Raw genomic sequence first — 16,751 nt, forward strand, 5'->3', positions numbered from 1 at the left:
AATTCACCATATCTAATGGCACTATTTTATTAAAATGGTTATATTCTAATTGAATAGCTCAGCATTAATAACACTAATGTAAAACTGTGGGAAAAAGTTGTGCATATTTTTTGCCTTCGAATAGAATGATAGAAAAATATTTATGTAACACATTCCAGAGATTGCCTCAGTTACATAAAACAAAATTAATTACTGAATACAATTTTACAAGTTTAGAGAAAATTGAGGGACCACTGCTGGCTGTACAGGCGATTTGACACACGATCCATACATCATTCCCCAACCACCGGTCTAAATATGATTGATTTTCCCTCAAGTTTTTTTAAAATATAGAAAAGGAAAATTAATGAAAAAAAATCACGGAACTCTTGAAATCTTCTGTCTTCTCCCCTCACCAGTCCCCACCACTGCACTAAAATGAATCAGGAGTGCAGATACCTTTCTGTCAAAGCTTTTCTCAGACACTTCATCTGGAGAACCGGCATGCTCTAACTGTGCCTTCTTCGGTTGATGTTCTTCCGAGACAGACTGCTGCAAAAGAAAAATTCAAAAACTAAATCTGATGAATTTATTGAAGATCAAAACCATGCAATTCTTGCCTTCTGCAACAAAATCCCCAAGTAAATCCAAAAAAGAAAAACATATAGATCCATTAGAAGTATATTGGCAAAGAATTGCTACCACAACTTACCTCTCTTCCAGAGCCATTACCTAGGACAGGACCTATGTAGTTCTGTCTTTTCTCATTAAACAAATCAGCACACAGAAACATTGGAGAGTTTATCCACTGTTACCATAGTGTATTCATAAAAGTAAAGTACGTCAGCGCTGGGAATTTAATTTACCTTTCATTTTGGGCCCCCAGTATCAATGTGAAGTGCTGCCAGATGTGCATAAACTCTCCCTACTCAATCAAGGTCGGGATTTGCAGTCAAAGCACCTGCAGCTTCAAAGCGAGCTGCCACAAATATCAGCTATTTCTGTGGCATGGCCTTCCAAGTTAGGAAACAGTTCACTGACGTATGATATGCTGCTCAGTAAGCTTGATGCCATCACATGGAAGGCAACAAACCACAAAGTAAAAAAAAAAGCACAATTTTTGACTAATATTTTTAAACACCTTACAGAACACTTAAAACAAAAGACTGTAGCATCCATAACATTCAGAATGAAATATGAACTTTCATTTAAAAATCAGTAATATTTTGAAGTATTTACCATATAAGTGTGCATCTTACAATTACACATATGTAAAATTATTTTTTAGGAGCAGATGGCTTGCTAATTAGTAATTACGGCTTTGCATTTTGAAGTGTTGCATTTCAGTTCATGAACGTTGTCGTTTTCAGTACAGGTTATAAATAACAGATGTTTTCATCAATTCACCAATTTCTGGCGACTGTGCCAGAGAAGGCCACAAAACACCCTGCAGAGGGGCAAGGTATCTATGGCAACTACTCCTCAATTTGCATGTTTTACTGCTCAACTTCGGAATTCAGAAGTTGGCTGGCGGCAGTTTCACTTGCAATGGCAGGAAAAGGCGAGGATTTCACATCATTACAACCACAAAATCCAGGCCTATGCAGCTCAAACTCATAATCTAGCCCATTACTGCATTGATTTGGTTTTGAACTTCCAACCCTAATCATCCCAATGGCTTCTCCAGGTTAAAACAAAAACTTTGAACATACATCAAGTTACTGGAGACACAAGACACTGCAGATGCTGGAATCTGGAGCAACACACAAAGAGCTAGAGGAACTCAGCAGGTCAGTCAGCATCTGTGGAGGGGAAAGGACAGTCGATGTTTCGGGTCGAGACCCTTCATCTGGACTGAAAGATAAAGGGGAGGTAGCCGTTATAAAAAGGTGGAGGGAAGGGGTTGAGCAAGAGCTGGCAAGCGATAACTGGATCTAGGTAGTTGGTGGGGGGGTAGTGGGAGCAGTGATAGGCAGGTGGGGGAGGGGGGAAAGTGGGAATAAAGTCAGAAACTGGGAGGTGACAGGCGGAAGTGACAAAAGGCTGAAGATGATGGAATCTGATCGGTCAAATTATTAGTCAGTTTATGACTACGGTGCTGCATTTATCAATGGCTCTATTGAAACCGCTGGAGATAAGACAGTTGCAATTACCGGATAGACTTTTTGCAACAATCTGGCCTCAATCTAGTTCAGGTACACATGTTGACAAGGAGTACACCAACCCAATTATCCAATTGTGTATTGCAAATCCACAGGAGATGTGAAAATGCTTGAAATGTAGACAGAAAATTCTTCCAGAAAGTTTTATCTTAAATATAATAATTCACAATGCATTTGGGTACATAGCATAAAACTTAAAACATGTAACATATACACAACCATGATATTCAATTTCAGCATTTCGCTAAGTGAACCAAAAAATGTACAAACTGCATTTTATGGATGATGACAAGGGAACAGAGGAGAACCTTGCAAAGGTGACCTGAGTTTTCCAAGGGAAGTAACACTGTTTTCACATACTAAATCATTGTTCTTGGGGAGGGAGAAAAATTGGACAATTATCCCCAAAATGCTCCTATTCAGCCTCCGAGCAGATTAAAAAGCTTGTGAGTAACCAGTTCTTAGTTCTATAATCAGTAATTATAGCACAATAAATCTTAAATGGAAATGCAATTCCTATGATTTTTTTGACAGATTAGAATTGGATGGTGACTCAACATTGTAACGGAGTACAGGCTAAAGTTAATGGTTAATTGTAGGCAAAGGTGGTGACTCAGATTTCAATTTAGGTAATGAAAGATAATTCAAATGCTATATATCATGAAATGCTAGGTCATCTCATAGGCAGAGATTAAACTTGTTAATCAAACCGTTAATGCACTACAACTGCAATGAATGCTTGATCAGATTAATCCGCTAAAGTTGGTGTGTTAAGTAGCTCAAACTAAAATATGCCCTCGATTTCAAATGCATCTGAATTTATCATTTCTTAATACATCCCATAATCCAAGTCATAACAAAGGAGAGGATATAAGAACATCTCAACCAACCCTTATCATTCTACTTTAGAGTAAGCTTGGAAGCAAATGATCCACATGGAATTCCCAGTCACTTAACACAATTGACGAAGAATTCCCTCTTCCTAAAGTCAAGAGTAGTATTTTATAATGGCACAGGAAACTTGCAGAAGTAATCTTGTACTAGTGCCGTAATGTTTATTTTGTTTATTTAGGTTTATTTTAATTTAAATTTAAGTGTGTTAATTTAGGTTTGTCCTTGTCTTGTAATGTACTGCGCTGCTGCTGCAATAAGCTAATTTTCATGACATGTGTATTATGACAACAATAAACTTGAACATGAAGATTTGCAAACTTGAACTAAAGTCATTATTTGTAAAGCATGATAAAGGGGAGACAGACATTTCCAATATTTTTCTTCAAAACACTTTGGATTATCAATAACTTAAAGAACTGTACATCCATGGCACCGATGATACTCATGGATATCTGCATTGGTATTTGAAGTTTCAATGGTACTGAATAAGCTTTAACCATTAAAATAACTTAGTAGCTTACAATATTTGTAGATCTATCTGACGAAATCATGAGGATGCAGTATTTCCCAAAAGCCACCTACTCCAACACAGGGTGAGAATTCAGAAAATGAAGAGGACATTGGGAGTTCTACACAAAATGCCTGTTCATGAAGCTGTTTTTTTCTTCATCGTCAAGTCTTCCAGCTTTTGCATTCCACAAACAAAACTGTAATATGAGCTATTCCTATCGGAAAAGTTATCACACACCAGAATTAAAATTTGCTCCTGAGAAATCCAGACAAATGTCTTGGACCATAAGGCCATAGATTCTTGAAGGTGGCAACACAAGTAGATGTGGTTAGGAAGGCAGTGAATAACAAAGAATGGAATCTTAGATACTCTGGAACCATCATACAGTAAGGGGAAAACAGGGCTACAGATAGAGATGACCGTCAATACAATTTCTGCATTGCCAACCTTCCTCACATCACAGAGTAAATACTAACAAAAAAATATTGAACATTTTGGGACACTTACAACTAAAACAAAAATATCGAAAGACATCATATGAAGTAGAAGCAAACATAGTGGCAGAATATGAATCTAATCAATGCCACTGAGATGGAAATGAACCCAATGTACTATTCCTCTGGTCATAAAATCTCCATTCATGTTGTGCAACAGGTTGAAAACTACACAAGAAAAATCTAAAAAGGAATTTTGTGAAGTGGTATCACAGGTCTGTATCGACATGCAGGCCAATAAAGGAAACTTAAACATGGGACAATTGGTGGAATGGACAGGAAGAGGAGGCTTGAGGTCAGTGCAAGCCTAAGAATTTTTCAAAATAGGGCAATGAAAGTGATATCAAGGATACAAAATTAGAGCCTATTATCAACAATTTTGTATTTTCACATTGAATGATTAAAAATATTTCACCCAACTGATATTTAGAATTCATTGATTTGTCTTTTCTTTGTACTAACAGTTTCTCTGTGCATAGTAACACTTTGCACATGGTTCCTGACATTCAACCACACATGCCGAACAATATCCAGCATTAGAAAAGCACATGGTCTGAAATGGGAGGTTGCATTTCCCAAGGTTTGCTACCAACAGAAATATGCAATAGAAAGCAGTGGGAAACGTGGGGTGCACCTAGTCAATAACTGGGTTGTTAAAGCAGATGCACAATATTGAGCCATTAATCTTCAGTTTGGGAATACTCACCTTAAGCTCTCACTATTCACTGATTCATTCATAAATGCATTGTGTCCAGCATTATGCCATTGCTGAGCATCATCTACTGAAGACAATGAGATCTATAAAGATCCCAAAGTATAAGACTATTACTGTTGGCCAAAGGGCTAAGATAGCAAAGAGATAATTAATCAGTTTTATCATATAATTTATATTTCTTGAGCTATGGATAGTAAAAATTAACCTTTCTTAAGAGTACTTGTTTAAAATTGTATGTTGACACTGCTTTAGTGTTGAGGCTCAAATATAATTAAGTTCTCAAAACATGTTAAGTAAAACTAATTATAAAATTCAAAGTAATTTGTGGATGTTAGACATTGATTAATACCTCCAATTAAATATGCTGTCATTACCAGTGCTGCAAATTCCACACGGCATTCATCAGAAATATTTCCAATTACTGTGCCAAAACATTTGTCTGACAGCGTCTCCATGGAATCAGTTCCCATTAGGTTTACTTCTCCCAAATGGAGAACCTCACTTGATGCAAAGATAAATATATATACACAAACTGAGTAAGAATTTTTATTTTTTGATGTAATCCCTTTAGTAATAGACTTCCAGAATTGATAATCTGCAGTCATTTAGCGTAATTCCTGATGGTTCCGCATATATGGTATTTATATCGTTTGAGATCAACAATGTTTGGATGATACATTATAACTTTTGAAGTTCCAAAACCATCATCTGGTTACATAATGTCTTAAATAAATTCAGATAAAATTACCATAGCATTTCCCAGAAATACACATGTTAAAGCAAAGCACAAGAATTAGCAGAGATAACCAAAGGCATAGTTGAATTTGAAAAGACATTTAAAAGCATGGTGAAAGCATACCTCAGCAAGGAGATCTTTCCAAGCATCAAGATCTCAGCCCTGGTATTCTAAATTCATAATGCTGTGTATTCCGCACTACCAAGCAGCATGCTTCATATATTCCCACAAGCAACTATCTACTACATTAATAATCGTAAAGTAGCAGAAAGAACCTAGAACAGCTGCAACAGCAAACACATCAAGGATGACCAACAGAGGGGAACCTATCTGAGAAATGGCATGAGGTTTCCATAACAGGGAAATTCTCTAGTTGCCAGTTTCGGAAATTTTCTCAGTATAGTTGAGAAGAAGCTGATACTAATTTTCAAAATACGAAATGATTAAAATCCAACTGCGACAATATTCTAAATCAACTAGTTGAACTAGTTGAACAGCCCAGCGCATCACGGACACCAGCCTCAATTCCATGGACTCTGTCTTTACTTCTCGCTGTGTTGGTGAAGCATCCAGAGTAATCAAAGACCCCACCTACCCGGGTCATACAGAAGCCTGAGGGCACGTACCACCAGACTTAAGGACAGCTTCTACCCCACTGTGAAAAGACCATTAAACAGTTCCCTTGTATGATAAGATAGACTCTGACCCTACAATCTACCTTGTTGTGACCTTGCACCTTACTGCACTGCACTTTCTCTGTAGCTGTGACACTTTACTCTGTACTGTTATTGTTTTTACCTGTACTACATCAATGCACTCTGTACTAACTCAATGTAACTGCACTGTGTAATGAATTGACCTGTACGATCGGTATGCATGACAGGTTTTTCACTGTACCTCGGTACAAGTGACAATAATAAACCAATATCAAGTTTGAATTTTTCCAAATGTTCTGTAAATGACAACTGAAATCTAAATTAGCAACCCAATCGAGGAAAGCAATCCCGTGCCTCAGGAGTGCTGCACTATTGTATGTGCTGTCTTTTGGATGAAATAGCAAATTGAGGCATGTCAGTCTCTCAAGGTGAAAGCAGAACATCCCATAGTACTATGTTAAAGCTTACTAAAACCCTTCAACATTACTAAAACCAAGTACATTCTAATTATCACATAATTGCTGGTCGGAGCAGCTTCTGCTCTTCCGATATGACAACGTGGACTACAATTCAAAAATAGTTCATTGTCTGCAAGTCTTTGGGATGTCCTTTAAAAAAAAGGCACAAAAGCTGCTTTTTCACTGCAAATCAGTTTGCTCTAATTAGTTCTTGTTCCTGTTGTATTCTGATGTACATTCTCAAATGTTACACTGTTCCCTTACAATCTTTTTTAATCTTTCTTTTTGCAATTTTTTGGGGTTACTCTCTTCCCCATTTCACACTTTCATTCTTGACTACACAGCTGTTTTTTTTTCCTGAGAATGCAAAAAAGAACAAATATACAGGGCTAAACTGACAGAGAAAATCATAAACTGCACCTAGCCTTTTATCATGAGAAACCTAGGCTATGGGGATACATTCAAACTTTACGGTGCAGCTAGATGCATAAATTATACCCTTAGGATTGCAACCCAGTACTGTAATGGAAAAAGCACGTCAGTTTAGATTCTGAGAATATCTTTCCAAACTGAAACCTGCAGATTTTCAAGGAAAATGTACAGTTGATCGATGTATAATCTTTAATTCATGTTTGATGTCAGTACCTTGAGCGAATCATTTATCACAACCAAGAACGAGTAAAGTTATTGTTTCAAGGTGAAGCAGTTGGCAACTTCAGATTGCAGAATCATGCAAGATGAGCTTAATCCCATAGCATCAGTGCTACAATAACTCCTTACTTCCACCTCCATAAATATTGTTCACTTTCACACGTTTCAGTCCATCTGCTACTGTAACTCATCTACACCTGGACACCCTCCCATACTCTTCCTTGTATAATTCCAGCGTATCCAAAGTTGTTCCTATATCCTATTGTGCACCAAGTTTAGCTGATTCATTGCTTCTGTTCTCAGTAACAAATACATTTAGTATAAATTGGCATCAATACGGGCACAACATCATGGGCTGAAGGGCTTGTCCAGTGATATACCGTTCTGTGTTACCATGGAACAGTACAGCACAGTACAGGCCCTTCAGTCACCACGTTATGCCAACCTATACAAACCATATCCACATTCAATCTGTCCCCCTCTCTACTTCACCTCCCATTAACCTGTTTTTCTTTCATCCATGTGCCTATCTAAGGGTCTCTTAAATGAACCTATCATATTGGCCCCTACCACCACCCCCAGAAGTGAATTCCAGGCACCCACCACTGTGTAAAAAGACCTACCTCTGACATCTCCTCTGAACTTCCCTCCACGCACCTTAAACAGATGACTTCTAGTACTGGCCATAACCATCCTGGGGAAAAGATGCTGGCTGTCCAGTCTGTCTATGCCTCTCATAATCTTATATACCTCTATCAAGTAGCCTCTCATCCTCCGTCGCTCCAAAGAGAAAAGTCCCAACTCGCTCAACCTCTCCTCATATGACATGTTCCCCAATCCAGGCAGCATCCTTTTAAATCTCCTCTGCACCCCTTCCAAAACTTCCACATCCTTCCTATAATGTGGCGACCAGAATTGAACACAATTTTCCAAGCGTGGTCTAACCAGAGTTTATAGAGCTGCAACATTACCTCTCGGCTCTTGAACTCAATCCCCTGGCTAATGAAGGCCAGCACACCATACTCCTTCTTAACCACCCTATCAATCTGCACATCAACTTTGAGGGATCTACGTACTTTGACTTCAAGATCTTTGTTCCTCCACACTGCTAAGAATCCTGCCATTAACCTTGTACTCTGCCTTCAAGCTCAATCTTCCAAAGTATATCAATTCACACTTCTCCAGATTGAACTCCATCTCCACTTCTCCACCCAGTCTGCATTCTGTCTATATCCTGTTGCAACCTACAGCAACCTTCTGCACTATCTACTACACCACCAACCTTCGTGTCATCTGCAAACTTACCAACCCACCCTTCCACTTCTTCATCCACATCATCTATAAAAATCCTAACAACAAAAAATGCATGTTCTATGTTTTTTTAGTTCTAATAACTGACACATGTTCCCAAACTTCAAATACTTCCAACTTAAACTTGGGATCTTCATAGTTAAACTTTGTGAACTTATTCGCCATCATTATTACCTCATCCAGCCCTTCAACTCTCCAGAACAAATTTTACTACATTCCACCTTAACCCATTGATTCACCCCACCATTGGCAGCCACGTCTTCAGCTGTTGTGGTCATGCTCAAATTCTCTCCTACCGTTTTAGTGGGACAAATTAATAGAAAAGTGAAAGCTGAAGGGAGAATTCAGTCTGCTGTTCTATTTGGAATTAAAACTCACTAATGCAGTGGAAATACAAGAGACTGCAGATGCTGGAATCTGGAGCAGCAAACAAGATGCTGGAGAAGCTCAGCAGATCAGCCAGCTGAGTCAACCAGTATAAAGTCAAAGTCAAGTTTATTGTCATATACACAAAAGATGAAGGGAAGGGGTGCAGCAGAAGCCCATCACCCACACACTCCTCCCACTGGTTCCCCTTCCCCATTGTTTCCCTCTGCCCTCCCCACCTCCCTCACTTGATTCCATGCACCACCTTCCTTTCCTATCAGATTCCATCATCTCCCCTTTGTTACCTCCACCTATCATCTCCCAGCCTGTCACTATTTTCACCCTCCCCTCCTCCATCTGCCTATCACCCCATCCTTACCTGGATCCATCTACCACTTGCTAGCTCTAGCTCCACCTTCCCCCCCCCACCCCCCCACCTTTTTATACTGGCTACCCCCCTTCTATCTTTCAGTCCAGATGAAGGATCTCGACCCGAAACATTGACTGTCCATTTCCCTCTATACATGCTGCCTGACCTGCCGAGTATCTCCAGCATCTTCCGTGTTGCTCACTAATACAGTAATAACTTAAAGTAAATTTGACTCAGTTTTTTCAATTTTAATCACATGGAGGGTAAAATTAAATATAAATAATGTTCAATTTCTATTTAAGTGATGCTAAATCTTGACATATTTAGGAATTCCCTCAATCACAGACCTTATTTAAGTGGGGGTAGTTAACATATCACAGGAAATGAGGTAATATCTTTCACAGTTGCTGAATCATTAACCCTACTATTTACAGGCAGAAAGGAGTCATGGGCAGAAACTTCAATGCAGGTTTTCCCCAGAGGTTCTGTAGAATTTAACAGCAAAACCTAGTTTACATTTTCTGATTTTTGTGGCCAGTGAACAGGAGGCTCTGAGAAAATAACAGTCAGATTTGATTCCTAATTCATGTTAGCAATCAGGACCTTAAATTTATCACAAAGTTAAGAATAAGTACCATTCACTGTAAAAACTGTTTTCTCAAGTGAAGCGTTGGCAACCTCAGATTTCAATGTTATGCATGCTGAGCTCCATCCCTCAAACCTCTGAGCTACAATAACTCCCACAATATCACCTAACTTCACACTTGTTTCGACCCATCTGCTACTGATACTCTCATCCAACGTGGACACCTTGTATAAATTCCAGCTCACCCAAAACTGTGGCACATATCCTTAAATTCAGCTTATTACTTCTTTTCTTGATGAGCTACATGTCCTCCCTTCACATCTTCCAAAATTCCCAACTTATATTTGGGATTTTCATGTTTAATTCTCCTCCTGGTTTTCTATCTTAATAACTTCCTCTAATTGTACAAAACCCCCCCAAAAAAACTCTGAACTCTCCTGCATTCCACCTCAATCCCTTTCTTCATCCCACTACTAGCAGACATGCCTTCAATTGTCTGTCTGCCATCCCACCCATTGCCCATCCTTAAAACCCAGCTCTCTAACCAAGCCTGAGGTCAGCTTTCCTAATCTAGCATGACTACTCTCATCGTCAGATTATATTTTATTTATAAAGCACCTGAAAGTGTGTTCTATTTAAGAGATGCTATACAAGTGCAGTTGTTAATAATACTCTAGCACTGTCTTGTTCCTTAACATGTATACAATAGGACTTATGCCAAGGAAATGATCTAGATGCTGCCCGAGCCCCAAAGGCATTGTACAAATAGCTGACAACATCCTTACACTCAGAGATATAAATCTAGAGGGCAAAGATTTAAGGTGAGGGGAGAAAGTTTAAAGATTCAAAGTTTTTTTGTACAAAGAGTGGTAGGTCCCTAGAACGCACCGTCAGGGGAAGTGGTGGAAGCAGATACAAAAGCAACATTTAAGAGGCATCAGACAGGCACATGAACAGGCAGGGGAAAAAATTGGCATCATGGCACAGACATCATGAGCCAAAGGGCCTGTTCCTGTGCTGTACAGTTCCATGTTCCATTTTCAGTCATTCAAAATAATTCAAAAAGTGAAGGTAGATACCAGCTTTCATGTACCCATCATTTAAACCTAAATAATGCAACACATTTGTGTAGGTGAATGGCAGTTGAATTAGGAGGGGGAGTTGCTGGGCATGAGTGAGAATAGTTACAGGGGAATAAGTGAGGGTAAGGGATGATGGACGTTCTCTGAAAGTCAGCACAGACTCGATGGACCATACACCTTCCTTCAGTGATGTGAAAAATGTGGGGGGGTTTTTTAACCGAAACCAGCTGAGGCAGAAAGGAGTTTTTATTTACAAATTTAAAATAATATTCTTGCCAGGGCAAAAGAAATTCAATTTAGAAACTTTTTTTTAAATTGAGTCTCATTCTTGACGGACACTCTGGAAATCCCACAACGTCAGCTGAAAGCAGGGTTGTTAACAATCTGCGAGATCGCAAAGGAAATGATATCTTCCCACGGCTGCTGATATTTCGGGGGGTGAAAGATGTAGCAGACCAAAAACTCAAAGTGCAGATTTCCTGGAAGTTCTGTCAAATTTAAAACATCATTTACATATTGTTTGATGTCTCCCAGGCAGAAAAGTCAGCAACCAGAGAAACTCCCCTGATAATTTCTGATAAAAAATGGTCAGTTTTCAAAAGTTCTGATGACTCAAAAGGCATTTGATAAAATCCCACACAAAAGGCTGGTGAGCCAAACTGAAGTTGATGGAACTGAAGGGTCAACCTGACAGGAAATTGGTTTAAAGGCAGAAAGCAAAAAAAATGCTGAACAGTTATTTTTCTAGATGAAAGAATGCTAGACTGCGTAGTTCCCCTGCAGTGTCAAGAACACAATGGGAGCAGAAGAGTAGGCCACTGGTCCCCTCAAGCCTGTCCCACCATCATGGCTGATCTATGCTGGCCTCATTGTCTGTTTAGTGTCAGCTCCTCATAACCGTTACGCACAGGATAAAATTTCCAAATTCACGTAAGACAAACATGGAGGTATGGTAAACAATGAGTTTAGCCTGCAAGGGGCAGGAAAGTAGCAGCTGAAACTTAATACATAAATATGAAGAGATGCTATCCGTCCTTATTCCTTGTGCAAAGAGTACAGACTATGTGACAGTTTAAAAAGGTATAGAGTGTAACGTGGCATAAATCTTTGAAAGTGGCAGGGCACCAAACGAGGTTTCTGCTGTTAAACGATTTGTAAGTGAAGCATATGGGATCCACAGATTCATAAATTTAAAAAATGCAGTATAAAAACAGGCAGATTGCAATGAACATTAATATAACACTGGTTAGGCCACAACTGGAGTATTGCAACCAATTCTGGTCACTCCATTTTAGGAAGGATGTGACAGTCTTAAATAAAATGCAGTAAAGATTTATTAGAATGGTCCCAGGAATGAGGTATCACAGTTACTAGATTGGGGAATTTGGGATTATTCTCCCTGAGCAAAGAAGGTTGAAGGGAAATTTGAGAGCTATAATAGATCAAGGGGTTTAGATGGGTTAACTAGAGAGAATGAGCTTCAAGGACCAATGGCACTGATTTAAAATTTTGAAAAAAGGTTTAATGGGGGATGTGAGGAAAAGGATTTCCTTGAATTTAGATGATCTGGAACTCAATACTTTTAATGGTATTAGAGTGAGCAATTTTACAAAGAGGTAGAGAAAGAGAGATCTGGGAGTGTATGAGCATAAATCATTGAAAGTAACAATAGCTTGAAACATATGGGATCTTGGGCTTTATTCAAAAGGCACAGCATTCAACAGTAGGAAATCATGACAAACCTTTATAAAACAGCAGTCCAGCCAAAACCAGGAATACTATCTCTGGTTCTGGACACTAAACAATAAGAAAGATGCAAAGGCCTCAGAGAAGGTGCAGAAAATATTTACTTTGCAATAGTTTGTTAAATCTGTTGATTGATTTTTATTTAAATCTCCTACTGATTGCAGCTCATTGAAACTCGGGTCCATAAGCCAATCTTTTAATTGCTTTTCTATCTGCGAAACTAGATTATTAATGATTTTTTTCCACTATTGATTTCAAAACTATCTGTAACTATACACCGTTACAATTTATGTATAATGGTAAACATATCATCAGTTGTACATAAAACAATATTTAAACAAAAATGTATCATTCGAAAATATTAAAATTTCAATTTTTCTAAATTATTAATTTATAATGTTGAATGACAGTGAAGTATAATTCCATAAGCACAGCCCATAAGTCTATACTATAACATGCAAAATTTTTCTGTTATATTCTGCTGATAACTATTTTCAGGTTTAGACAATCTCTTGCAGGGATAAGGGGTTTAAAACTAGCTTATGCTTGACCACCACCTAGGGTCAATAATCTTCAATGCAGTAACATCTAAAACAAAGCATTAGTCCATGTAACTGGGATTGGGAAGATTCTGGCGCAGGCAGCATAATAAGTGTCCGACAGTAATGACAAAGATATAAGCACAAAAGTTGTCCTCGAACAGAGGCCCAACCAGTTCCCCTCCACCAACACTCTCATGCTGAAGAAAAACAACTTCTTCACATCCACCGCCCCCCCCAAACCTTTCTCCAGATTAAAGGTGCAGCTATGAGCAATCGGAAGGACCCAAGCAGTCTAAATGTTGGATACATGAAACAGTCCTATTTCAGTCATACTCAAGCCTCTCCCTCAACTCTTTTTAGGCGACGAGAAACAAAGGACTGCAGATGCTGGAATCTAGATGAAAAACACTATGATACTGGAGGAACTCAGCAGGCCAGGCAGCATCCGTGGAGAAAAACAGGCGGTCAATGTTGTCTGCCTGTTTTTCTCCACGAATGCTGCCTGGCCGGCTGAGTCCCTCCAGCACCATGGTGCTTTTCATCTTTTTAGGCAATCTCCTGCACCCATAAAGAAGATAAAAATACATTACCTTTGCAGTCAAGTTTCATCTTGTTCTCACTTTCACATTGTTCATCTCCAACTCTCCCCTGAATTTCTCTGTCACTATCTGAGGGGACAGGTTAGCAACCAATATCTATTACAAGCCCACAGACTCTCAGCTAGCTTCACTATACTTCCTCCCATCCTGCTGCCTGTAAGAATTCCATTCCATTCTCCCAGTTCCTTCTCCTCCTTCATATCTATCGTGATAATGAGACTTTCCGAGATGTGTTTCTTACTCCTTAACCATGGCTTCCACTCTCCCATAATTGACAGAACCCTCAACCAACTCTCAACTATATTCCACACGTCTGCTCAAGCCCCACAACAGAACAAGAAGAGGATTCCCTGATCCTTACCTTCTATTCTACCAGCTTCCACATTCAACGGATCATCTTTTGCAATTTCCGCCACCTTCCAGATTCCAGCACCAGGCACGTCTTCTCCTCCCTCCCAGCATTCCAAAGGGATCGGTCCATCTGCAATTCTGTGGCCTGGTCTTTCATTGCCCTCAAATACTCCCCTTTTCATCCACTTTCCCATTCAACCACAGGAGATCATTTAACTTTGTCCCTTCCCGCCGTCCAGGACCCCAAGGAATCTCTTCAGGTGAAGCACCTGGTGAATCATCCAAATTAATGTATTGCATTTAGTTCCCACAATGTGGTTTCTTCTGCACTTGAGAAACCAAATGTAGATTGGGTGACCACATGGCAGAACACCTCCACTCAGTCCATAAGGGCAACCCCAAGCTACCAAATGCCTCAGTGCCCTTTGCTTTCCTCCTTGAACAAAAATTAGTCATCCTCCAACTGGCTGAACTGTTCTCATATTATACAACCCACACATTTCCTCCAAGTAAAAGATGTTACTATGGGAACCTGCATGTATCAACTTATGCCTGTCTCTAGAACATGTGAAGCATTCTTTCTTTTGTTCACACACACGTCCCCATCCTGATCTGTTATTCATTTACACAGATGACTGTAACTTAGAAAATTCCTTCAACACTGCTGCCAACTTCCAGCCTTCCTGATCTCCATGTCGATCTCCAAATCTTTCCTTGCTTGCCTTTTCCAAGTGATAGGCTAGGTTCCAGCTTTCTTTACACCACCACCATTATTATCACTACAGTTCCTCCCACCTTGCATCATACAACTTCTCCATTCCATTCTCTGCAGCATACGCTCTCACAATGTCACCTTCCACATTGGGGCTCCAGATGCCCTTCCACCAGAGTTGACAGGGACAAAAAGTGCTGGAAATAGCCAGCAGCTGAGGGAGCTTCTATAGAGGGAGAGTAAGAATTAATGTTTCATGTTAATGAGCTATCGCATAAACTAGGAAAAGTTTGATATACCAGAGATGCTGAGAAAGTGTGAAGGGGAAGAGAGAATACAAGGGCAGGTTTATGTTAAAGTAGATTGCAGGAAAGATTAAATGAGAAAAAATATTGCATCAGTTTTATTTCCCAGCATTTCTACTCTTAACTCTCCCCCCCCCCCCCCCCCATCCTAGAACTGCACAAAGGTCCTCAGCCTCCACATGCAACAAATCATCTTCTACAATTTGAAACATCTCTACTGAAAAGCCTCTGCAAAACACATTTTCTTCTCACTCTTCAGTATCCCAGAGTCTATTCCCTCCTGGACACTCTGGTTCACTCTACAATAACCACTTTGCTTCCCATGTTACTTTGCTGTGCAACAATAGGAAATGTAACATCTGCCCTGTAATATCTTCCCTTCCTAGTTTCCAAAGTTCCAAACATTCAGTAAAAGAGAAACAGCAACGTCCTTGTATTTGTGTCAGTCTGGTATACTGTAGTCACTACACACAATGCAATTTACTCTACACTGAGGAACAACTTTCTGGAACACCTCCACTCTGTCTGCAAACGTAAATTCAATCTTCTGGCCATTAATTCTCTGCCCCACTGATCTCTTCAACTTTGGCCTCATTCTCTGATCAACATAAATTCGTGGAATAGCATCTCACCTTTGGATGAGGCACACTGCAGCCTACAGGATTGTATAGTGAGTTCAATTTGAGATTTTTGAGCAGTTCCTGTTTTTACCTCAGTACCCACAGTATTTTTCCAATTGCAATTTCAGATAATGATGATTTGACTTCTCCCATTTATATTGGACTGATTTTTTGTTTCACTACTTACCCCATTGCCAATCTCTTATTCATTGCTCCAGTATATTTTTTCTCAGTTAATCTTTCTTGCAATCTACCTTAACTAAACCTGCCCTTGTATTCTCTCTTCCCCTTCACACTTTCTCAGCATTTCTGGTATATCAAACTTTTCCTAGTTTATGCGATAGCTCATTAACATGAAACACTAATTCTTACTCTCCCTCTACAGAAGCTCCCTCAGCTGCTGGCTATTTCCAGCATTTTTTGTTATTTCACATTCTTCGTAATATTCTTCAGTAGTGTAGCGGTTAGCATAACATTTCACTGCGCCAGCAACCTGGGTTCAAATCCAGCCATTGTCTGTAAGGAGTTTGTACGTTCTCCCAGTGTCTGCGTGGGTTTCCTCCGGGTGCTCCGGTTTCCTCCCACATTCCAAAGACATATGGGTTAGGAAGTTGTGGGCGTGCTGTGTTGGCGCCGGAAGCGTGGCGACACTTGCGGGCTGCCCCCAGAACACTCTACTCAAAAAAGATGCATTTCACTGTGTGTTTCGATGTACATGTGACTAATAAAGATATCTTATCTTATAATATCAGTCTCTCAATTTATGTTGCATTCTCTCCTATGGAAAACAGACTGCTTTAAAATGTGTCATTGGAAAAAAATTACGAACACTCAACCGAGAAAAACAGAAATCATAAGCAATATAAAACAAGCATTCATTCCAAGAAACATTTTTCCCTGATCTA

The 16,751-nt window shown here is 39.5% G+C and overlaps 1 protein-coding gene across 2 annotated transcripts in view; it reads right to left on the reverse strand.

Annotated features, from left to right (window-relative positions):
• The window catches only part of skila (SKI-like proto-oncogene a), a 69,845-nt gene that overhangs the window by 25,055 nt on the left and 28,039 nt on the right, over window positions 1–16,751 (reverse strand). For both annotated transcript variants that reach the window (XM_052017653.1, XM_052017655.1), the window contains one exon: window positions 439–531. In XM_052017653.1, the coding sequence (XP_051873613.1) occupies window positions 439–531 (93 nt within the window). The remainder of the gene's footprint in view (window positions 1–438; window positions 532–16,751) is intronic.

This window comes from Pristis pectinata, chromosome 6, assembly GCF_009764475.1.
Source record: "Pristis pectinata isolate sPriPec2 chromosome 6, sPriPec2.1.pri, whole genome shotgun sequence".
NCBI classification, from domain to species: Eukaryota; Metazoa; Chordata; class Chondrichthyes; order Rhinopristiformes; family Pristidae; genus Pristis; species Pristis pectinata.